This window comes from Hippopotamus amphibius, chromosome 14, assembly GCF_030028045.1.
Source record: "Hippopotamus amphibius kiboko isolate mHipAmp2 chromosome 14, mHipAmp2.hap2, whole genome shotgun sequence".
Taxonomy (NCBI): Eukaryota; Metazoa; Chordata; class Mammalia; order Artiodactyla; family Hippopotamidae; genus Hippopotamus; species Hippopotamus amphibius.
The window spans coordinates 12,050,147-12,075,371 of record NC_080199.1 but is presented as its reverse complement, the minus strand read 5'-3'; the positions used below and the strand labels follow the sequence as shown (position 1 = coordinate 12,075,371).

The 25,225-nt window shown below is 49.9% G+C and overlaps 1 protein-coding gene across 2 annotated transcripts in view; it reads right to left on the bottom strand.

Moving 5' to 3' along the window:
• STK24 (serine/threonine kinase 24) overlaps positions 1-25,225 on the bottom strand; it is a 100,394-nt gene that overhangs the window by 53,835 nt on the left and 21,334 nt on the right. Inside the window, exon 2 of one of the 2 annotated variants that reach the window (XM_057707384.1) lies at positions 1,295-1,525. In XM_057707384.1, the coding sequence (XP_057563367.1) occupies positions 1,295-1,525 (231 nt within the window). Of the gene's footprint in view, positions 1-1,294; positions 1,526-25,225 lie in introns of those variants that run through there. The other variant, XM_057707386.1, reaches the window with a different exon arrangement.

Below are 25,225 nucleotides of genomic sequence, written 5' to 3'. Positions count from 1 at the left end.
ATCAATTAAGGAAGGAAATTAACACCCATTAGGTACCCACTGCACGCCAGGTACTTTCACATACTCAATGCCACCTAATCTTTGCAACAATGAGGTGTGTACCATAACTGTCCATTTTACAAATGAGGAAGCAGTTCAAGAACTCAAAGTCCAGGACAACTGACTCCGAAAGTTATTCTTCCCATTTCAAAAAGCTGCGTTTGATCTCTGACATACTGCCACTCTTTAGACAATGAAAAAAAAAAAAAAAAAAACACAGATTACCATCCAAGTTTTATTTCCTTTAAGTATTCACTTTAGTGAATCAACGGTGCTCCAATGTTCCATCCTCCCACTTACACCTTATTATTACATTTCCACAAAATCAAAGCCTGCACTAGCCCCTGGGCCTCAGAGCAGGTTGAGGGCTACACCGGGGAGAACTGAGAGGACGGACCCAGGGCAGGAGGAGGCCCAGCCTCACGTTACCCGGGTGTGCTGCCCTCAGGAGAAAGTTCTTTCTACCTGGGAAGTTATCGTTTCCACAAGAATTACTCCAGAAATTTTCCTCCGGTTCTTATGATGACCGAAACCCCATTTGAAAGATACTGCATTTCTAAGTGCAGGAAAACAGGAATACATCAAGGAACTTGAAACACAAGAGACAGTCTTAACCTTGTAGTGACAGGGCACGATGACTGCAAAACGGCTCCAAGCAGGACTGGGAAGCCACCGTTAACACAATTTGCTCCCACCTGAAGAACTGCGTGAAGACTGCAGACAATCCGTAGTGTGGTACCATAACTACTATTTTACTTAAGTCATTATTTACTAACCGAGAATCCTTCCAAGTCAAACAGAGATAAACTAGCTTACCACTCAATATTCTCCAGTCTCAGCAGTTTTAAAAAACAGCACTAAATTAAAACACATCTGATAACCAAAAATATCAAAAGACTAATATTCTTAAGTTGGCCTGGGTTTTTATCACAAACCATGCTAGAATTGGGTGATGAGTGGTTGTGATTATAACAGCTTAACAAGAAACGCGTTTCTGATGACAAAGTCTCCCTCAAAAATACTTTCTTGTCTGAGAGGGAATTTCAACAGCAAACATTTTTACCAAAAATACGTTTCTGTCGGTGACATTTAAAATGACAGAACCATCATAGCCAGGTTCTTCTGATTCCAGAGGTCGGAACACTTCTTCCTCTGAAAACCCACCGCGCTATTTACTGAAGGACTTCCCGTCGGCGTGCACATCGAGGTCTGGCACTGCGTGATGGAAAAGCACGCCTGCATCTCTAAGCCTCACCTTCAGGTAGGACCCATAGTACTTCGTGACATAGGGGCTGTCGCACTGGCTCAGCACCGTGATCTCCTGCTGGATGTCCTCGATCTCGTCCTCAGCCTCCTCCAGGTCGATGATCTTTATGGCGACCACCTTCTGAGTCCGATTGTCAATGCCTTTGAACACCTCGCCGAAAGAGCCCTTCCCGATTTTCTCCAGTTTGGTAAAAAGCTCTTCTGGGTCTGCTTTTAGGTTCTGTAGGAGAGAAGGAAAAGAAGGGAAACTTCAGTAACTCATGGGGCTGTAACTGCTTTGTCCTGTATTGATAACGTCCTTGTATTGATAACGTCCAGACTATGGTCTTTCAAAGACCGATGCGTTTTCCTCGCTTGAGGACCAGGCTGGTGGTGACCACAGGCCTTTACATGCAGCACACAAAGATTTCTAAATCTCACCTGCATGTGCACATTAGACTATGAAACACGGCAAGCGTGCAAACAAGAACAATGACCCAGCTGGATTATACAAACGGGGAAAGGCTCCAGCTTTTGTAAAACAAAACAGCAAAACACTTGAACATAATAGACACATGGATTTATTGAAAAATCACTTTTGTTCAGCAAAAATTCAAATTTCTCCCCATGTTCCACCCTCCAATTTTCTTAATTTAGGTAGGTATATACTGAAACATAGGTTATAGCATCATCATACAACAGGAAACAAAATGTATGCCCTAACTTAACTGTTTCAGAATAGGCCGTGTTTTATTAAAGTCCAACAAATACAGTCCCATGTGTCATCACTTACAGCCACTGCCTTGGCCTAAATATTTTAACCAGATCCCAGGAAACAATAAGGAACCTGTTTTTTCTTTTGTCAGGTAAACAGCATACCCTTGAAAATGGCTTCTAGGGACTTCCCTGGTGGCACAGCGGTTAAGAATCCGTCTGCCAATGCAGGGGACACGGGTTTGATCCCTGATCCAGGAAGATCCCACATGCTGCAGGGCAACTAAGCCCGTGAGCCACAACTACCACGCCTGCGCTCTAGAGCCTTCGAGCCACAACTGCGGAAGCCTGCATGCTAGAGCCTGTGCTCCGCAGCAAAAGAAGCCACCCCAAGGAGCCGTCCACGCATCACAATGAAGAGCAGCCGCCGCTCGCGGGAACTAGAGAAAGCCCACGAGCAGCAATGAAGACCCGAAGCAGCCAACAGATAAATTAACTAAGGAAGGAAGGAAGGAAGAAAATGGCTTCTAAAAGGTCTTAACTACCAACCTGATTAGTTGAAACACACACACAGCCTACACTCCCTAGGCTTTAGCTGTACGGACGCCGACACCCGTCCTGGCGGCCCCCTGCCCAGAGAGAAGTGAGCAGCTGAGTTCCGGACGGGCAGCGCCCCCAGGCAGGCGTGCAGTAAGAGGGGCGATGCTGATGCTTCGCGAGGAGAGCGAGGGATGCTGCCCGTCGCATCACGAGGAGCTGCTCAGCCTGCAGCCCCGCAGGTAAGAGAGGGCCTGGGAGCCGCCCACCCGACAGACACAGCTTCCCTGTGAAACAGCGGGGATGGGGAGGAGGGTTGAAGGAGGAAGGACGACAGGCTACAGGAAGAGGGACCCACAGCCACAGAACCTCAGCAACTTGGGCAGCACTGAGTTAACCGAGCCTTGTAGGCTAACCAGGCCTTGTTGCCCCACTAACCTGCCATCCCAGGAGAACCCACGAAGCTGCCAGCAGCGCTGACATCCACTAGCCCCTTTCCCACGCGAACAGACCCCGGTGACACAGGTACCAACAGGCACAACAGAGGCCCCATGTGAGACGGCACAGCAGACTACGTGAAAGCTTCCAGGTCCCACCAACCCTACCCGTGAACACGCCACACTGCCTGCCAAGGGCATTCAGAAACCACGTCTTCCTCTCCTCTGTACCCGTGTGCCTGGGCACAACCACTGACGGTGCCCCAGGTGTCCCGAGCCGTAAGAAAACCAGAGCCTCACACCGACCCGAAGGAAGAGGCGGCCAGGGCCACCTGAACTCCCAGGAGCAGTGGTTCTCAAATCTCAGGAGCACAGAATCACCTGGAGGGCTTGTGAGACCCACGCCGCGCCCCGCCCCCGCCCCCGGGTTGCCTGGCCCCACCTCCCAAGGTTCCGCATCAGTGCGCGTGGCAGGGGGCCCGGTGACACAGGTGCTGCTGCCTGAGGACCACACTTGGGAACCCCTGCTTAGGAGACCCGGGGCAGGGAAGCAAGGCAGCCCCGACTAGATGATGTGCCGCCAACATGAGGCTTATTTGAGGTCAGCTGACCTGACCCATCCTCCATTGACGGCCCCACCCCCACACTGAGAAAAACAGTGGTGTTCCTTTTGGGGAGTTAATTTAAAAAAAAAAAAAAAAAAGCCAACAAGAATGTATTCAAACCCCACAATGTTAGAGAGTGTAGGAGATTGTTACAAAAATAACCAGCCAAGGAATCAGTGTCTACGACCCCATCTCTTGAATCTGGGCTGGTCCTGTCCTGTGTTTGAACCAAAAGAATGTGGTGACTTCTGAGCTAGGCCCCGAAGGGCTGGCAAGGCTGGGCGTGAGTGTGAGGCCCGTCTCGGCCACCGGGGGGATCCCAGCTGAGGCCCAGGACGCGGACGAGGCCAGCCTAGAGCCTCCGGCCTCGCCCCTGGCACAGCACAGCAGCCAGGAGAGAGCACCCAGCAGGGCCAGCCGAGCTCCGCGGCAATCCACAGACCCTGTCCTGAACCACCAGGCTCTCGCGGGTGTAACTCCCTCCCCTGTAGACCATGAACGCAAAAATGGATGCGAGAAGCAGGATGCTGCCCCAACACGGGCCCCGACAGCACCGCTGGACGGCACAACTGCTGTGGACCATGTACTGGCCTGGCTGCCCCTGCTGAGCCCAGGCCAGCTGCTCCCCGACCGACCACAGGCAGTGACTGAGCCCAGGCGAGACCTGCGGAAAAACCCTGGGTCAAGCCAAGGAATCAGGAGAAACACTAAATCATTATTGTTTTAGGCGCAAAGTTCTGGGGTGTATCCTCCAGCTCCGGGGGACAGGAATCCTTGGGACCAGAAGGCAAGCCTTCCTCATTATTGTTACAATAATGGCTCTAATAAGTAACCCATCCCCAAGCCCAGGCTTCCATTCAACTTCGCCTGCCGCTCCCCTTGCATCTGGGCTGGCCTTGGGACCTCCTGTGACACTGTGCTATTTACGAGGTTAAGCCTGAGGCCTGCGGCTTTCACCTCCATCAACACATAAGGAGGCCTGGGCTAGCTGCCAGAGAGGATCCGTGGAGGACCCAGGCCTCAGCCACCCAGCGGGCCAACTGCAGACACCGAGAGGGCCGCCCAGCGTCCTGGTTGCCCCTGCTGACCACAGGGAGCGAGCGAGCCCAGGCGAGACCTGCAAAAAGAATACCCCAGGTCAACCCCAGGAATCATGAGAAACACTAAAGCATTACTGTTTTTAGCACAAAGTTCTGGGGTGATTTGTCACCCAACAGACAACAGAATTCAACAGAGACCAATGAGCACTGCCAGACAAAAGTGTCCATTCCTGAGGGCAGGGTACAGACAGATGTTCTATACTCAGGAGAGGACTGTTTCATTTCAATAAATAACCGATTTTCCTTTTGCTGGGTTTAAAACAGCTTAGAAAACAACTATTCTCACTACGGCTTTGACCATCCTTCCCAAAGCCCTTTCCCTGGCATCCACACCTGTGACGTTAGTTTTTCTGTCCCACATCCACTCAAGTGTGGTGTGGCATTACACACCCTTGGCCACTGCATTACCAGCTGTAAGTAAACCAGAATAAAACCCACCCCTGGCAAGATGGGAGCCATCTGCCAGGGTGGTGACAGCGGGCCCTAAACAAGCAGAGTCCCCGCCCTTTGGCAATTCCTGCATAAGCCCATCACCAGGCACTGCAGCCCCACACGGGGCAGTAAGGAAATCCACGCCAGAGGTGACCTAGTCCACAGAGGAACGTCAAGCGTCTGCTGCCAGAACCCGTTCTCTGAGGAAAGTAGACCTCCTTGGAAGGAAGGGGCCAACCTGCCAACTCTCTTGAGAATTCTCTTCTCAGAAAGGTTCAAGCTGAACCAGGCACCAGTCATCACCCAGGATTAGAAAGGCCGGCCGGCCCCCCACCCCACCCATCCCACTGCCTGCACATCCCACTCCTCAGGTCCCGGACTGGTCCCTGAAGAACATCACTTAGATGCCCAGCACAACTTTCTCGCTCCTGCAGCTGAGCCAGGAGATCATCCCTCTAAGGCAGGGGGCTGGGGGGGGGGGGGGGGGGAGGAGGGAGAGTTTTGTGTATGTGCTAATAACCTAGGGGACCCCACGAGCTACTCAGCATCCAGGTCTGTTTCCTGCTCTGAGCGAAGGGCTGGAGAGGGAGAGAAATAACAGAAACAGGAGCAGGTCTCCAGATGAAATGCAACTAAGAGTGGGGCACCTGGTACCTGCCACCTGAGGGGTGCATCTAGGGCAGTGTCTATAAAAGAAGGCACTCGAATACTGGTATCTCCTCTCTACTCACATCTCTCCACGTCCCTCAAAACCTTTCCCACCTACATCAAGAAACAGCCCAACTTATTTGGGGGAGCCTCAAGGTCAAGTGAAAACTTTCGGGAAATGACACTTGGTTCTCCTGGTTCTTGTGACTTTATCTTCTTGTCTTTTTCATCACCCTTTTCATCATGATAACCCCAGGCCATCCATCTCTGTGAACTTCCGTCAGCAACATCCTGGGCCTTTCTACACACTCACACCTGGTCCGGTTTATTTTTAATTTCAAGATTTAGGAAAACCAAGGCATTTGTTACACTTCATCATCCTAAGGCCAGGATCCTTGAAACTGACCAACACACGGAGAAGATGCACTTCCCCTAGGGGAGGGCGCCAGGCACAGGTCTGGGCTCTGAAAATGCTCCCAGCCCCGTCCCCGCCAAGCCCAGGGACGCCTTCACTGGCTCAGGATGGTCGGGAGAGCTGAGGAGCCACGGGAACGTGCCCAGGGGATCTGGACTTTCCAGTTCCACAGACCTTTCTCACTAACCGTTATAGGGAAGTTTTGGGGCAGCCAGCTACCCCAAAGCCTGGGATCTCCCTGAAACGGGAATGAACATGCACGAGCACAGCAGAAGCGGCTGTCACACTGCCATGTGGCACAGGCAGGGTCCCCAAACCATCAGGATTCTGATTCCTCTAAGAAGAGAAAATCCAAGGGTGCGATGCCTGCTCCCCACACCCCTCCTGACAGACGGTGCAGAGCTGCCCTGCTGGGGCTCAGGCTTCTACAGCAACTCAGCCCATTTCATCATCCCTTGAGAGAATGCATTAAAATACTTCCATGATGACTTAAGTATTTTATATTTTTAAACCTGAACGGCTATTACTGTGTTCTTTTCATCACCTCTGGCAATGAAAAATCCACCTGGCATCACTCATCAACTTTCAAAGGTCCTCAGCTTCACACGTACCACTTGCACGGTTGCACACACGACACCACTCTGGGCTGAAGCCAAGCTCCAGGAGAAGAGACAGGAACTGTCTAGGTTTGCCTTGTTCTAATATCTGCACCTTATCACATCACCATCCCTGAAGCAACAGACGAGAGGGCACCAGGCTTCAGCCGCGTCTGGACCAGGTGTGGCCCCGCCCCTCGTCTGAACTTGGCAGGCATCCCTAATGAAGCGCAGAACTCTCCTCCTGGAGCTGAACGCGGCCTCAGAGTCCCACTCTCCCCACGCTCTCCCACCACCCCGGGCGGCCGCCCACACACAGGTGGTGCTCTGGGACGCCGTATCCTTCCGCATCAGCCTGATCCTCCGACCCAGGCTTTCCCCGCGGGGTCCCTCTCTTAACAGTGTTACTGTTCACCATTTCCAAAGCTGGAAACCCCCGAACCTCAGTTCCTTTCCTACCCCTGCCTCCCAACTGTCTCTGCACGTGGTCCCCGCCATGTCGGCCTGACACCACCCCACCCCGACGGCCCTCCCTCAGCCGCAGCGCCTCCGGCTGACTGCAGACCCCCCAGCACACTCCGCTGGCGGAGTGCAGCTTCCTGGAAGCTCGCGGTTTTCCTTCACGGCTCCAAGCAGCCGGGACAACACCCCGTCTCGAGACTGAAGTCACACACTCACTGCAAAGCTGAACCCCACAAGCCCCTTCCCACCCCCACTTCCTGCCACTCCCCCCGCTTATCCTCCCAACACCCAACTCTGTAACACTGTCTCCGAGCACCCCAGGTTACAGAGGGTTACACACCGTATGACTCCATGTATAGAGAATTCTCCAAGCGACAGAGGGATGGAGAACAGATGTGTGGTTGTGGGGCGGGGTGGGGGTGGGGAGGAGTGAGGGGCAACACGGGGAGATTCAACGTGGCGATGAACAGCTCTGCATCCCGACTGCGGTGATTCCATTCGAGTTCTGTGTCCTTCCTACACCTTACTTCTTCCCTCAAAGAGGCCACTATTGAAAAGTTCCCATTTGCTGTTTCAAACCCACTCAAACCTAATAACTCCCCTGAGCAAAGGTAGCAGGGCTCCAGGGCTCCTTTTAGTCAAAATATGTTTTTCATGCCACTGGTTGAAAACTGTATTAACAACATGTTACAGATTATTTTCCCCCTTGAGATTATGATTACTACTTAAGAATGTATCTTACGGGCTTCCTAGGTGGTACAGTGGTTAAGAATCCACCTGCCAATGCAGGGGACACGGGTTCGATCCCTGCTCCAGGAAGATCCCACATGCCTCGGAGCAACGAAGCCCCTGCGCCACAACTATTGAGCCTGCGCTTTAGAGCCCGTAAGCCACAACTATTGAGCCCATGTGCTGCAACTCCTGAAGCCCAGGCGCCTAGAGCACATGCTCCGCAACAAGAGAAGCCATGGCAGTGAGGAGCCCGCGCATCACAACAAAGAGTAGCCCCCAGTCACCGCAACTAAAGAAAGCCCGCGCACAGCAAAGAAAAGACACAACACAGCCAATAAAATAAATAAATAAATATATTTATTTAAAAAAAAAAAAAAGAACATATCTTACAATCTTGCCAACAACCCAGGAAAGAGGTGAGCAGCATGGGTACACGCAGGCAACACCCAACCCCCCTTAAAAAGCAAATATCAAAACCAAAAACCCAGGCAAAGTTCAGGGCATTACACAGAGGAGACAAGGAAAACGCAACCACGGCCTAAAAAAATGAGACCCAGCGTGCACCAGACAGCTGCTCTGCTGATTCTGCGAAGTATCATCTGGGGCAGCAGCTATACAAGACCTGGAGAGAAAAAGACAGCGGATACACTGCCCAAGATACGCTACCAAACAGACATTCAATACTATGCTTCTGAACCCTTAAATTATCTGCCCAAAATTCAGGTTTCTAGCTGGCCATAGCCACCTGGATTCCAAACAACATGAGTTCAGATCTCAGTTCCACCAAATTAGCAGCAAGTCACTGAACCACCCAGCCTGCTTCCACATCTGCAAAACAGGGTAGCGCTACTTACTTCTTAGGATGTTGAAAGGATAAAATCAAAGTATAAGGAAAGCTCCTTGTGTGGTAGCTGCTAAACAGTAAGTCAATAGTAAATAGAAACCACTTTTGTTGTTGCCATTGTTCTGTGTGTGTGCGCTTAATACTGAGCCATTCTTTCTGACAATACTTGGTCAAGACTGAATAGTTTCTTAGAAGCCTCTCATCTGAACTAGAACCAGAAGTAAAGCCCAGATCATGGGACTCACAAACCAGTACACCCTCCCCGGCACTACCCTGAAATCAGCTGAAATACCGGCCTTTTCTCCCGCAGGAAGAGGACAAGGAGAATTCTAGGAGGCCTGAGTGAGCATCCTCGGAAAGAGAAGGAAACATCTGCAAAACTCCAAAGGTACACAGGCCACCTATGGTGCAGATTAAAGAAGCCACTAACCCTAGATAGCTTCCTCCACAAGAGGGCAGACAGCAGTATCAAGCAGTATCAGCAGTATTTTGTCTTGTGGAACTAAAAACCACAGCCACAGAAAGAGAAAATGAAAAAGCAGAGGACTTTGTACCAGATGAAGGGACAAGATAAAGCCCCAGAAAAACAACTAAATGAAGAGGAGATAGGCACTATTCCAGAAAAAGAATTCATAATAATGATAGTGAAGATGATCCAGGACTTTGAAAAAAGACTGGATGCAAAGATCGAAATGTTTACCAAAGACCTAGAAGAATTAAAGAGCAAACAAACAGAGATATGCAACACAATAAGAGAGAAATACACTAGAAGGAACCAACAGCAGATTAACTGAGGCAGAAGGGCGAATAAGTGACTTGGAAGACAGAATGGTGATAATCACTGATGCGGAAAAGAATAAAGAAAAAAGAATGAAAAGAACTGAAGACAGCCTAAGAGACCTCTGGGACAATGTTAAACGCACCAACATTCACATTATAAGGGTCCCAGAAGGAGACGAGAGAGAGAAAGGACCTGAGAAAATACTGGAAGAGATTATAGTTGAAAACTTCCCTAACATGGGAAAGGAAATAGCTACCCAAGTCCAGGAAGTGCAGAGAGTCCCAGGCAGGATAAATCCAAGGAGAAACAGGCCAAGACATATTGTAGTCAAATTGACAAAAATTAAAGACAGAGAAATGTTATTAAAAGCAACAAGGGAAAAACGACAAATAACATACAAGGGAACTCCCATCAGGGTAACAGCTGATTTCTCAGCAGAAACTCGGCAAGCCAGAAGGGAGTGGCATGATATATTTCAAGTGACGAAAGGGAAGAACGTAGGACCAAGAATACTCTACCCAGCAAGGATCTCATTCAGATTCGACGGAGAAATCAAAAGCTTTACAGACAAGCAACAGCTAAGAGAATTCAGCACCACCAAACCAGCCCTACAGCACATGCTAAAGGAACTTCTCTAAGTGGGAAACATAAGATAAGGACCTACAGAAACAAAAACAAAACAATTAAGAAAATGGTACTAGGAACATACATATCGATAATGACCTTGAATGTAAATGGACTAAATGCACCAACCAAAAGACACAGACTGGCTGAATGGATACAAAAACAAGATCCATATATATGCTGTCTACAAGAGACCCACTTCAGACCTAGGGACACATACAGACAGAAAGTGAGTGGATGGGAAAAGATATTCCATGCAAATGAAAATCAAAAGAAAGCTGGAGTAGCAATACTCATATCAGATAAAATAGACTTTAAAAAATGTTACAAGAGACAAGAAGGACATTACATAAAGATCAAAAGATCCATCCAAGAAGAGGAGATAACAATTATAAATATGTATGCACCCAATATAGGAGCACCTCAATACATAAGGCAGATGCTAACAACTATGAAAGAGGAAATGCAAGGCAGAAATAGAGACACAGGTGTAGAGAACAAACACATGGACACCAAGTGGGGAAAGCGGGGAGGGCTGGGGGGGGAATGAACTGGGAGACTGGGATACCAAATTGTACACTCTAAATATATGCTGTTTATTGTCTGTTAACTGTATCTCAACAAAAGTTCTTAAAAAAAAATTTAAAACATTAAAAAATAAATTCAAGACTTCCTTGAAAATAGGCAATCAAAATTCTCAAATATTTAGAGGAGTCACTCATAGCCTAATCCTATATAAACCTGGAATAAGAATTTTCCAGTTGGCCTCCTGATTAACATGCAGCTATTCCACAAAATGGCAATAGAGGAAAAATTGTGACACCTCCATAATAGCTAGATTTTTTTAAATGTCATCTTTCTCTGCCTAAAGGAAAAAAAAAAAAAGAAGAAGCCACTAACCAGGGAGGCCCGAGGGCCCTGCAGCCCGGGGAGTGGTCTAACACGAGGCTCCAGAGAGGGCGCTGAGCCACACTGATGCCAGGACCCCCACCTGCCGAAGTACGAGGCTCTCAGGGCTGAGAAATGATGTTGGGAGCTATAGATAAAAGATCACACCTATGAGAAACTTCCGAGCCTTCCTTAAACCTCCCGTTTTAACATTCCGATAATGGTGACTACTAGATCCCTTAAAACAGAGATGGAAAGAAGGCTCTACTCCACTGGAGAAGAGGAGAAGGGTCTAAAACCAGACGAGTAGAAGGGATTTTAAATGGAAAGGGAAGCAGGTCCAAGCCCAGGCAGACTCACAGCAAAGAAGGCAAGATGCAAAAGGCACAGGCCTGCGGCACACAGCATACCCCACCAGCTTCCCAGACAGAAGCACATACTTTTAGACAGTCTGTGAAAGAAGAATCCTGTTAACTGTTTCTGAGCAGAAACCTGAATCTAAGAGATCATCTTGCAAAACAATCTGCAAAAGACTCGGATGCATAAGGCAGACGCACCCTGACACCCATGAACAAGCTAGATTCCCAGAATCCTGGCCTCCCCCAGTCACAAATCAGATGCAGTCAGAGGCCATGAAACTGTCTGGTCTTGGACACGGCCTGGGTGGAATAAGGCAGTGAGAAAGATGACCACCATTTCTGAATGCCCTCCGAAGGAGGTGTCACCTCCGCCTTATGGCAGTTATGGGATCTCCAGAGACACAGCGCATCTCACAGACCCTGAAATGGAACTCAAGGCCATGTGATTCCAAAGTGCAAGCATGTTTCAAAACTGCCTCCCAAGCACTGACAGCAAAACACAACAGAAAGAGCACAAAATTAAGATGCAAAAGACCTGGCTTTTCCTCCTGCTACAATGCTTTCCTGCGTGACCTTGAGCAAGGTCTCAATTTCTCAGTAAAACAGAACAATGATGCCTGAAGTGTTTATTTACCTCACAGGTTTGTCAGAGGATCAAATGAGCCCAAGTAAGAGGGGGAAAATAAGGTGCACTGCGAACCCTTCCACAGAGCGCAGGTGGCGGGTGTGTTACCTTGCAGGGCGGGTATATCCAAGGCCAAGCAAGGACACCTTCAAACAGCACTCGGCTTTGGAGACATTTTTAGAAATCACTAAAACACTGGCCAAAACACTTACTGAGAACAACTGTGTGTAACACAACGCGACATGGTCCTGAAGAGATTAAAAACTATTGTCATTTTAAAGTATGCTTAACTTCATATTCCTATTTTTTAATACAAATTATTCTTCCCATAAATATCTCTAAGCTAATTAGAAGCAAACAAAATGCCCTGAAAAGCCATCTCATCAGTTTAATCTAACCATTAAATTTCAAGAGGTATTCTGCACTCAGAGTAAAATTGGGCTATTTCTCTAATCAAGCCTATTAACCTGTAAAGGGTTTTCTCTCATTCTAACAAGTTTAAAGCTCACTCTTTAACAGGGTCTTGCCCATACCTCCCCCACCTGAAAATCAAGTTGCCCTTTTTATAAAATATATACCAGAATACACACACACAGGCCAATGCAAAGTTTATAAACAAACAAAAATAGACCCCTCAAAAGCCAAATACCCTTTTAAGGGCATTTGCCCAGAAATCCTATCACCAGAAATCTCTGTAACGTCCAAAACCCATTCAATTCTGGGAGCAGCAGCACAAAGCAACTTGGGGACACCTGCCCCCGCCCCGCGCTTCTCCCTGGCCTCGAAAGCCCCTCGCACACTCTTGGGAAGGGGTCCTGCTGCCGGAGAGCTGACGGCCGACACGCGGCCACGTCGCGGGTGCCTCTGAGGGATGCGGGCCGACGGAGGAGGGGCCCTGGCGGCTTTGCTCCCGCTCCTCGGGGGAGTCCTGGGTCCCGAGGCAGCACTGGGGGTGAGAGGGAAAGCCCTGACCTGAGACCTTCACATCAAGTTGGAGAACTGTCCTGGTCACACGTCAGGGCTCCCCTAGCAGACACAGAGGGACAGGGACACAGGGGGCACTTCGAGCTCCTCGTTCCGACAGGGGCGGCCCCCACGGCGGGAGGCCAGCCAGGACCGCCTGCGCCCCGGCCCCAAACCCCAATCTTCGGGGAACAGAACCCCAGCCCCAGTATTTTTTAAACCCCTCCCCCCCCCCCACGAAGATTTCAACGTGCGGCCAAGGTTGAGCAGGGGTGTGGCCCGAGGCCGCGCAGTCACACCTGCAGAACTCCCAGCGCGCACCTGCTTCTCGCCACCGGCAATGAATCACGTCAGAGGGGGCTCCCATTTCCAGTCTTCTCCTCTCCAACCCCTGCCCCTCCTGCCCCGCGGACCACCAAGGACACGCATTCTCTGCCTCCAGCCCCAGGTGTTTTACATTAGCTAGTGGGTAGAGGTGCGGCCTCCAAAACAAAATCCTGTATTTACCAGATAAAGCTCTTTAAATAGCAGATGGCTCCAATTACTTCAGAATTAATGGATTTTTCCTATCCTCAAACAGTTTTTTAGAAGAAAAGTCTCATTCCTAGCTAACGGATGAGAGGTCCGCTTTAAGTGTGAGGCCCAAACCCCAGGTTTCCTGTGCACGGATGGCGGTGAACCCCCTCGTCGCTGCGGTGAGTGCCTCCGGGCCTGGCTCCACATCGGACCACTGCCTCCCCTGGGCAGCACACGCAGCCTCTCACCCGAGCGCGCTCAGGCCCGTGACAAACGCCCCACCATCCGGCTCAGGATACTCATCCCCGCCCCATGGCGTACACGTGTGTCTCAAGCCACCTGCATAAATATTCTACAATATGCGACAAAAACGGAGACAGATGTCACATGTATGAATTTATGTTTAGTCCTACGTATCCAAATTACTAGAAACTCTTCTCCTTAATATTTAGGGAATCCTAGTAGCAGCATTCTATTCAATTCTATGTGGATATTTAAGGTAGAAACTGCTCTAGCTAACAAAATACAATCATTATAAAAGCATTAAAAATGAGGAAAGAAAGTGACTGCAACCACCCAAGTGAATCTACTGTTTTCTGGCCTCAGTAGCTACTAAACACTCCGGGCCCCTACCTGCTCGTCACCTCAGGAACCTGGTGTCTGGAAGTCTGTGAGGTCAGAGGTCAGGGAGAAGCCACCCCGGGGACAGCACGTGCTCCTGGAGGGCGGGGATGAGGGGTTCGGGCTGGAAGGCTGCCCGGAGAGGCTCGCTGCCCAGAGAGGCTCTCCGCCCTCCCTCACTCGCATCAAGCTCTTTCTCAACACGGACTGAACAAAAGGCTCTGAAGCTCCGGCTGCTATTTTGCCGACCGCCTGCCCAGCGCCAGATGCTCCCGGGCTCCATGCCGGACACTCGGCAGGGTCGCCCGGTTCACAACCCCTGGATCGCGAGGCCTGAGAGCAGAGCAAGCCGGGGAACCAAGGGCCTGAGGCTGCAACTCAGCCCGGTCACAAGGCTCGGGCAAGCCCCCACACAGGGACCTGTGGCCCCCGCCAGGCTCCCCCAGCGGATGGCGGGTACACCTTTCTTCAGTGAAAGGCTCCCTGGCTGGAAGACAAGACCTGGGGTTTCTCTGAGGTGACGAGCAGGCCCAGATGTCAGGGCAAAGACCCAAATCAGGCTGGTTTTGTTGGGCAAGCGCTTGATGAAAAATACGCGATGCGTTCCAAGTAAATTATACATAGCTCCCTGAGAGATGAACCCTGGCCCCTTCTTTATTAAAAAGAAAATGCAAACAGCCAGCCAGCCACGGAAAATACTCTGACCACACCCTACTCCAAGATGCACTGACTGCAGCAGCAGCTCCCCTTTCCAAAAGCTCCTCCATGCAAAGGCTCATACCAAGCAGTTTTCCAAAGGACTCCTTTGTGGACATCACAGCTGGCCCAGGAGAAAGGGACCACGATCCTCAGGACACAGCCGAGAAACCTGGGGTGCAGAGGGCAGGTCACTTACACCAGGTCCCCCACAGCCAGTGGCAGGGGGTTAAGCCCCACTCCGCCTGTGCATCGTGGGTCGGCCTCCAGCCGGAAAGTGCACGTGAGCCTCTGGCTTGGCAGGAGGCCTGACTGGAGAGGGACCGAGCTGGCAGGCTCTGCCTCGGGTCACGGCGCTGGGATGCTACAGCCAGCACCAGGAGCACCTCCCGATGCCACCTCTGATCCCTGCAGGTCAACTCCCCTTTCTGCATGTCTTTTATAAAAGTCTGTGGTCACCACGGTGGCAGAGAACTCTGACTACTCTAAAACTCAGACCAGATACATTTGGGTATATGTATGTTTCAATCAATAATCACATTTCCTTCACCTGAAAATCCTTCAGCTTTTAGAGACATCGGGGGAAACGGCTGGAATAGAAAAGCTAAGGTCAAGGACAAGGTTGATTTGTCACAAACAGGAAGGCAGGCCGCCTGCCCCCCACCCAGAGGGGAGGGAAGGGTCACTAAAGCGTTTACCCAGCCGACCTCACACTGCACAGAGCTGTGCGGCCCCGCGGCCGCCTGGGGGATGAGGGTGCCCAGGCAGCTGTGCCGCGCAGTCCCGGCGGTGGGGCAGGGGCTGGGCGGCCGGCCCCTCCGAAAGGCCAGACAGCACACACCCTGGGCTCTGTGGGCCAAGAGTCTCTGTTACATCTTCTTCTCTCTCCTCGTTTTAAACCACCACTTGAAAATGTAAAAAACCCACTCTTAGCTCAGACGCCAACAAAACCAGGCGGCGGCAGGTTGCCCACCCCCGCGCTAGACCACGGAGACGGCCCGTAGGCAGAACTCTATCCACCGCCGACCACACCAGGAACCCGGATGCCATCGAGGGGACCCGGCACCCAGCGCAGGCGCAGCAGCCAGCCGCCTGTGGCGGCTCAGAAACGCCCTCCCCGCCTCGCTCACCAGGGCGGAGGGCGGCCCCCCAGCCTCAGGGCCAGGCTCCTCCGCCCGCCAAGCAGCACCTCCCCACCCGGCCCTCTCAGGACGCGGCTCTGACAGATGAGAAAGTGGAGGACCGGCACGCGGGGCCCGGGCCCGGGCACACGGAGCCGAGGCTGGGGCTCAGCTCCGAAGCCCCGCTCTCTCTGTCGCCCGACCCTGACACCCCCAACTCCGGCGCGCAGAACACGCCAGCTGTTGAGGACGTTTTACAGGCAGGGCTGCAGCCAGCCCTCGCAGGGACGACCGACTGTGGAGAAGGGAGAAGGATGCCGGTCTTCACACACGCTCTCATCACAAGGCGCACACGGCAGGCTAGAGGGACACGTCCACCCAAGGCGGCTCTGACCTCTGGTCCCTGCACCGCTGGCTCTGAGCAGGGCCACGTGTGCACGGGTCTCCCCTCCTGCCCAGAAGGAGCTCATCTCAAACAGCCCGGGGCCTGGCACGGAGGGGACCCTCAATGAATGTCAGCTGCCACCTTAGTGGAGAGGAGGCAGACAGACCCCCCCCCCCAACCCCCAGGTTAGAGAACCAGCTGGGCACCCTGGCTGCTCGGCCGCCCCAGCAGGCAGCGTCGGGACAGCACGCTCAGGGGCTTCTGGGTACGGAGCGCCGCCTCCCAGGCAGGAGACATTAGGGAGTGAGAGGGGTGATGCAAAACTGCCGGATCTGATGAGGGACCCTGGACAAGTTACCTAGCTGCCCTGGACCGCAGTTTCCTCTTCTGTAAATGGGGTAAGAGCAGCACCTACATCCAAGGCTGTGGGAAGGTGAAATGAGTTAATCCACGTGAAAGGACCAGGGTGCCTGTTGTTCCACTCAGTTCAAGGTTCAGCTCAAGTTCACAGTCGGCGACCGTACCCCTGCATCCAGCCTCCATCCTGGGTCCCGCCATCACAGCAGACACTTGCCTTCTGTCACCCCCTCATCAATGTCACGATCCACAGGGAATCAGCAAATTCTCATCACTTCCAGAGCCTCCATCCCAAGGATCACAGCGGACTTCGGGTTTTAGCAAAGAGAGCAGTGATACCACCTGGGCCACCACTCTGCTTTAGGGCCACTGCTGACCCCTTCCTCAGGAGCGGCTTATCTGCACCGTAAATTGGCCTTCAGCTCCAGGAGAGAGGTGTCAGCTCATCTTATCTGCCCGGTCTCATCAGCTTAATTCTCCTCTTCCCAGCCCATGTCTGTCTGTCTGTCTCTCTCACACACACCCTCTCTCTCCCCGCCCGCCCCCCGCTCCAGGAACACTCCTTTGCTGGAATCATCACCGTAGAGTGAGTTTCCCGCAGTGGCCCACCTGCCACCTAACCTCGCAGGCTCATCATCTCTTTCCCACACGCCCCGGGCGTCCCTTCTTTCTTGCTGCTCCTTAATTAGACCCAAACTGAGGTGAAAGAATTTCATCATGACTGAGAAAACCACAGTAAAGATACCACTTTGTTCTGCCCTCCCAAAATCTGTCAGGATTTCTGGAAGATACCATAAGGAAAACTAAAGGAGGAGACATACGAGTCCAGGGCTGCGGTTCAGGGGGAGGGACCGAAAAAAAATGGGTTAATAGCCAAGACTAACAGAGTTATTCCACCAAAACAAAACCGAGAGGACAAATGGCTTCCATTATCTCAGCCTGCTGCCCACTTTGCACACAATTTTCCATTTCCATCCAGTTCACTCCAATCATGTCGCCCTGAAGCACACGCCTTTTCCACAGGTGGGTTAAGCTGGCTCTAACACTCAAATGCCTCCAAAAAAGCAAATACTGTAACACAACTTTTTTGTTATTAGATTGCTTTTCTCCATTTTGCCATACTGATGTAACATATCCATGTGAGATTAGAAGCAGCAGTAAATCTACGAAAACCACAATATGTTGTCCCTTCCTATATTAAATTGCTGGAAGGCTGGAAAATGGGGCAGCCACTTCAGAAAGCAACTTGCCAACTTCTCAAAAAGTCAAGCAAAAAACCACCACAGGACCCAGCAATTCCACTACCAAGAGAACTGAAAACACACACCACTCAAAGACACACACACAAATGTGTGTAGCAGCGTCATCCGTAACAGCCAAGCACTGGAAACAACCTCGGGGTCCATCAGCTGGTGGAAGGACAGAGGACTGGGATGCATCCTTACAGCAGACACTCTTCAGCAGTGAATGGGCTCCAACTACGGACACAAGCTACGTCGTGAACCTCAAAAACACTATCCAGGTGAAAGAAGCCAGTCACGAGAGACCACATATGCCTCCACGGATATGAAATGCCCTGAAAAGTCAAATTGATGGAGACAAAAAGCACAAGGGATGAAAACGTTCTACACTGATTCATGGGGATGATTTTACCACTTGGTAAAGTTACCGAAAAGCACTGAGTTGTACACCTGGAAGGAGGGCATTTTATGATGCGTAGAATATGCCACAACAAAGCTGTTTAACAGAAAAATCACACGTGGCGAATATTCACCTGTCTCCCCCATGACTGCGGGATGTGTCAGGAAGGGCAAGGATGTCACCGGGCTCATCCTACCCCAACACCCTGCAAGATTCCTGGCACATAGTGAGTGTTCAATGTCCAGGGAATGAATGACTTTTGGAAAAACAAAACAAAGTTTCGTCCTCTTCCACAGCTTCATGATTTACCAAAGCTTCACATCCCAGCTACTCTTCCACCTAATCTAGCGGCCGAGCAAAGCAGCCTGCGCAGGCCACTAGCCAATGTGTCCATGGAGCTTTGAGATCAAACGTGACCCCAACACTTGATGACATATCCTGACCAATTATCTATGAAGTGCAGTGTTTGTGTCCTTACATCTTCGTCATAGCAATAGAATAAAAAAAATTGGGGGCTGTGGGGAGAGAAAAAGAGCACAATCTAGATACCAGATTTTGAACAAGTGAAGGTTTGGGGAAATTATAATCTAGTTTGAAATAAATTCTTAAGGTTTTTCATGAAAGATGTGTTATTTCTGACTTAGAAGCAGCCACTTTAATAGCGTACCAGGGGAATTAAATGCTGTGAGTGAGGCTCTGACTCACCTGCGTTCTGCACCACTTGTCTGTCTACCGAGTAGCGCCCGACAGGAGGGCGTTCCAGTAGACCACGATTCTTAAGGAAGAACGATCAATCCTGCTTGTCTGAAACGCAGGATTTTATTCTCCAGTACTAGTACTGCAGCAGTAGTGACTTAGAACGCACTGCCTGCTACACTGCACACCACCTGGAATTCACGTGGCGTGTCTTACTTAACCCCAGGTCTCAGCAATACCAGCATCTACTGTTTAGACTTAGAAATACAGCACACTTCCTTGCATGTGTGGAGTGTCACCCCGTTGAGGTGAACGGGCTCAAGGCCTGGCCCTATCACACACTTGCCTTATGACTGTGGGCAATAACCTTTGTGCTGAGGTTTCCTGGGGAGGATTCAGTGATTTAATTTCCTTTAATCACAGACCATTTAGGACTTCTTACTTCTGATCCCAGCTTGAAGACAAGGCCTGCATCATATTCTGGACGCGGTATCCGGCTCTCGGGAGTTACTACTTCCCGGCACCACAGTCCACCAGCCCCGGTGCTGAGGGCTCTGTACCTGGGGACTGAAAGAGGCAACCTTTTGGAAGGCGTGCAAACCTAAGTAAATACAGCTGAGTAAGGACCATTCTAGCCAAGTGGCTCTTGTCTGTTAGATAAAGGGCAAAGAATTGACAAAAACAATACACTCATCCTTTGCAGCTGAAAAACAGCAACAACAATGAAAAAAACCTTTCCACCTGAGGTTGGTTCCAACTTCCTCCCAGCCCTGCATTTTACTGATGGTAACTAAACCTGAGCCAGCCTTGCCGATTCAAGTTCAGCTCAACTGGTAACATGGCAATCCCTCACACCCATCTGTCACTTCGTACTTCTCAGAAAACCATCATTCCGCTGGCCTCTTAGATCCAGAAAACAATGTGCAACACAGTCCACTGACTTCAGATTAAGAGACACATGGCTGAGATTAATAAAAACTCAGGCTTCCTGGCTCCTAACTTCCACCGCACCTCTGTATCAAATCCCCCTTTCACGGAGGGGACACAGTGAAACTGAGAGGAAGCGACGCAGACCCCTGGGAAAGTGGGCAAGAGAGCTTACCTTCTAAGTCTTTGTCTTTTACTGTGTTTCGCCATCCACGTGTCCAAGTGTTAACACTCACCATACGGCTGCAACAACTCAGGTGACGTTCACACCCCATAATTTCCTAACTCAAAATCCTTAAAATACAGCCTGACAAGAATGGGCTTGTTGTGGAGATAATGTGGGACAGAGAACAAAATCTGAGACCCTCCAGCCAGAGCGTAGGGGAAAGCCACCGAACCGAAGCCACCCTGGGACTGACAAGCAGGGGAGACGGCCCCCACACTGCTCTCTGGCTGAGTAAGAAAGGCCAGCCGGTGGTGCCCTCCTCCGAAGCTTCCCCCCCTCAGAGATCCCTCCCCAGAGGGATCCCACAGAGCTGAGCATCCCCAAAAAGAGAACTAAACACCTGAAGGGCAAATCAAGTGAATACTGCAACAAACCCGCTCCCCTGCGCCAGCAAGTGTGCATCTGTTTAACTGAAGCTCACACAGCTATTCAAGCCGAGCAGCTCAGCTTTGATTCAGAGGTCAGAGTTTAGAGACCTCAACCCTCCAGAAGTACGAAGCAAAAAAAAAGGCCTCCAAGCACAAAAACAGCTGTCCTGAATCCGGAGGCCTGAGCTCCCACGCGCTACTCTTCACACAAGGGGCCCGTGGTTCTCCCACGGAACCCTCTGGTCCACGATCCACACACTCTCAGCAAGGTCAAGTACCTGGATTCCTGACATAAGCAGGCTGGGCGTTAGGAACCCGGGGTGGGGACCTCACACGGGGCTCCGGCTGCGGTGGGAGGGGAAATGCGGAGGAAGGAGGACAGAGATCAGAGCAGCATGAAACCCCCCCCCCCCCCCCCCCCACGCCAGGAGGCGCCCCGGGACATCACTGAATCACGGCCGACCTAGGATCCCGCTCCCACTGAGGGGGACATGCCAGCCAGACCCCATCAGGTGAAGCCTGGAAATACTGCACCCCAGAAGGGATTTGCTCCGGATGCACAAAGACTCCAGACCCTGCCCCACAGTTAGTCCTCAGAGCCAGCTTCTTCCCAACAGTCCTCCAATTCTCCAAACGGGACCTCCAAATGCAGGTCCCTGCCATAAGGAAGCTGCAGCTAGTGGGGCAGGGCCAGGTCAGAACAGAAAAGGGGGGTGGGGTGGGTGGACATCAGAGGCCCCATGAGCACTGGGTTCCTGCCATCACAGCCCACCAGCAGGAATGACTCATGACTCATGAGACCTCCCGCCAACAGGACACTGGGATCAGCAAACACTGTGGATGGAAGCTTTAAGCCAACAGGCAGATCTTTAAAGGGTTTCCATCAAGATGGGTTAGTGCTAGACATCTATTAAGGTCCACCACGCAGCTCTCCATCCCAGATGACCCACCTGTTACACAAACAAAGCTGCATTTTACTCCTTCCTGGGTCCTCCTTGGTCCTACACTGAATGAGAAGAGCATGCAGCAGACGGGCATGTGTGGATGCCATGGCTCCCATTCGAAGGAGTCAGTCCTGTTGGGGGAACCCAGGCTTCAAAATAACTATGAGGACACTTCTGGTAAAAGAAGGCAAAAGAAAGGCACATTTGCACTGCTCTCCTCTGATCCACACTGAAGTTAATAAAATGAAAATCAGGGGAAAAAGTCCATCGACATCAAACTAGGAGTAGATCACTGAGTCACCTGAAGGAAGAATGAGTGGGGCAGAGGACAGTGTGAGACAGGGGTGCAGGACAGAGGTGACCCGGGGTCCCTGCCCCGGTGCTGGGCAGCCTGCAGGACAGACGGAACTGCCCCTCCAGAGGCACCTGCTAAAGCAGAGGAAGCCCCACACAGGCATGCAGAGGTGCCTCTAAAAGGAAAGGGAGAGTGAAAAAATGCAATGAGCAAAAAAGACAGAAGGAAAATATGTCAGTGGAATTCCCAAGGGAGAGGGGAAACATTTCAGACAAATACTTTTCTTGACTCCAAGAAATTAAGAAAAACTGGGACTCTTTTTAAAAAAAATCTCAAAAGAGGATCAACATGGTTGGAGACAAAGATAATAAAAATCATTACCAAAATAAATATCACATTTAAAGCAGCAAAAAGTAGACAAGACAGTCTTAAAAACAATGACAGAACAAAAAATCATGTAAAAATGGAAAAACTAAAACAATAAAAGGGAACAAAGAAGCTGCCAGATATGGAAGCAAAGACGATTCCACACACATATGTATTACACCTAAAAATGGATATAAGGGAACAGCAAAAATCTCACTTCTTCTGGTTTATCCTAAGGAAATAATCAGACAAGTGGAAAGATTCATATATTCATCGGAGATTTCCATAATTTCCTTTCAAGCTGCAAATTACCTAAGCAGATATCAATTAATTACAGGAATTACCTTGCAGCCACACAATGAAATACCAAGCGGCCACTCAAAATGGTGTTGATTTACTGACATGGAAAACATTTCAATGTTTAAGAAGGAAAAGCGCATTACTGAGCAGTACACAGAATGATTCCCGTTTTGGTGGGGGGGGGGGGGGTGGAGAGGAGGTAGGTAACATACATTCAAAGAAAAAAAAACTCTGGAAGGATGTACACTAAAATATTAACAGTGGTTATCTATTTTTTTAATCTGTTTTTCTGCATTGTCCCAATCGTTTAAAATAAGCTTATCTTGCAAATTTACTAAAAAAAAGCCAGAGCTACAGCATTTCCATTTTTAATGAACAGAAACACATGCCTATACTAAAAGATCAAAAAACGCCAGGCCTAAGTTCAGGAAGATTTTCAGTTTACAGTCTAGGATTCTTGGATCAAACCATTCTGGCTACAAAAGATAAGTTATCAGATTTCTCTAATCCATTACCCTAAACCAATCTGGATAATAATAACAAAGCTAAAAACAGCAAATGTCCTTCTATATTAGGTTAAACACTCTAAGTCGTATTGTACCAAACACTGTAGTTACTGCATTATTTTTAAACAATTCTCTCCATAAGGAGAACCAATAAAGAAAGCAAAAATACTAAAAAAGATAAATCATCTGACATATCTCAAGAAAATATATTTGCATTTATTTTTAAACCTGTTTAGTTTTTTTTTTCCTGAAGTTAAACAGAAAACATGAAAGCGTAAAGCAACTGGGAACTCATGGGAATTTCTCAACATGCCTCTTAAAATTTGTGTCAGTCTAAGTTTCACTGAAGAAGAATAAGAACGGAAATATCTTACATTACAAGAAATCATTCCATGTAAAAGACAGCACATTTAATTACATGTGGCTTCTCACTTTCAGGCAAAGAACAAGATATGACAAGACAGACGCTCACGGAAGCCGAGGCTGAGGAGGACGCAGGGGGGGTCCAGCTGATGAGTACATTCACCTGCTGCAACAGACCCTGATTAAGGCCCTTTTAGAGGCTGCACGTGGCACTGACCACCTTCTCCCCATAGACGATGTTCTCCCGCCAGGTATGTCCCCACCAGTCCAGGCAGGTCTCAAGTGGCCAGGCCTATAAATGAAAAGACTCCCACCCTTCACTGTCAAAGACATCCTTCCCTTCTTTCCCATAATGTCACAAAAATCAAACAGGATTTGAGTAATTCCTTTTAGAAGCCTTTTAATACTTTTGGGTTTTTTGTTTTTGTTTTTACTTTTGGCTTTTTTTTTTTTTTAATGATGAAATTATCAGACCTGTCAAAAAGCTTAGGTGATAAGGATGCTCTTGCCATAAGGTGACTGATTCCGCCAAGAATGCAGTGAACAGAGGCTTGCTCCCGCGCACCTGCCAGCTCAAGCGCTTGTCAGAGGCAGCAGAGGCCTCACCACCTGGGACTGTCCGCTGTCCTCCCGCCAGGTCTCCTTCCAAACAACCCAAACACAGGCAGGCTGGCTGCTCACCTTCCCAATGACCACCCAAACGGGCCTGCTTGTCTCCAATCCCACAAACGCGGGTGGCTCAACTTCCGGCCTGGAAAGTTAAGTCCCATTTCTCACTTCCAGAAAGGCATCGAGAACCCTGCAACAAGCTCAGAAGAGCCAAGAAGATGGATTTTCTCAACTAAAAACTGACATAACACATTAACTCCTTGTGTGTGTCACGGGAACCCTCTTCGAGTTATTCACAGTTATTCACCCCTTGATCTCTGGGGCCCTCTGACGCCTCAGAGTTCCTCCTTCCCGTATCTGTTTTAAGGCACAATTTTTTTTACATTAAAAAATTAAATAGATGATGCAGATTAAAAAAATGCCACCGGGTGCTGACCGTGAGTTGCTGTCCCAGTATTTGTACGGAGACACCTCTTGTCCCCTGACTCTCGAAAGGGTATGGATGCTGTGAGAGTGGGGGAGGGAAGGTTAGCAGGCATCGCCTTTAACTGCCAACCACTGTTTTCTCTGCAAGGCCCCCAAGCTTTGTTCAGCTATCAACCCAATAACCTTGGCCTTATTACCAACTCTTTCTAACCAACTGAACAAACTGAAAAAAAGCACAACACATATGGGACTTCCCTGGCAGTCCAGTAGGTAAGACTCCCAGCTCCCAATGCAGAGGGCCCAGTTTTGATCCCTGGTCAGGGAACTAGATCCTGCATGCAGGCCACAACTAAGGAGTCCACATGCCGCAACTGAGACGCCCGCATGCTGCAACTAAAGATCTGACACGCTGCAACAAAGACCCGGTGCAGCCAAAAATAAATAAATAAATAAATTTTTTTTTAAAAAAGCACAACACATACAAGTAACCTTTTCTAGATGCCAACATCACAGCCTCAGTCAGCTATATGATCAAATGCTCCAAGGCATCACCCCCCACTGGGGTTCCCGTCCATACTGAACAGTCTGCTGCTAAACTAAAGGAGGTGATGCCATTTACGGGGCTCCCTTCTGCCTTGAGAACTCAACTGAAACCCTAACGCTCAACTCCAGCATGTAAACCCACTGCAGAACCTCACACAGTGTGAAGAAAAGAACACGGCGCCCGCCGCCAGACGCGTGTGGGTTCCAATCTACCTCCTCCTGCTAGGTGGACTTGTTTCTCTAGAACTTAGTTTACTCATCTGTGAAAGAACA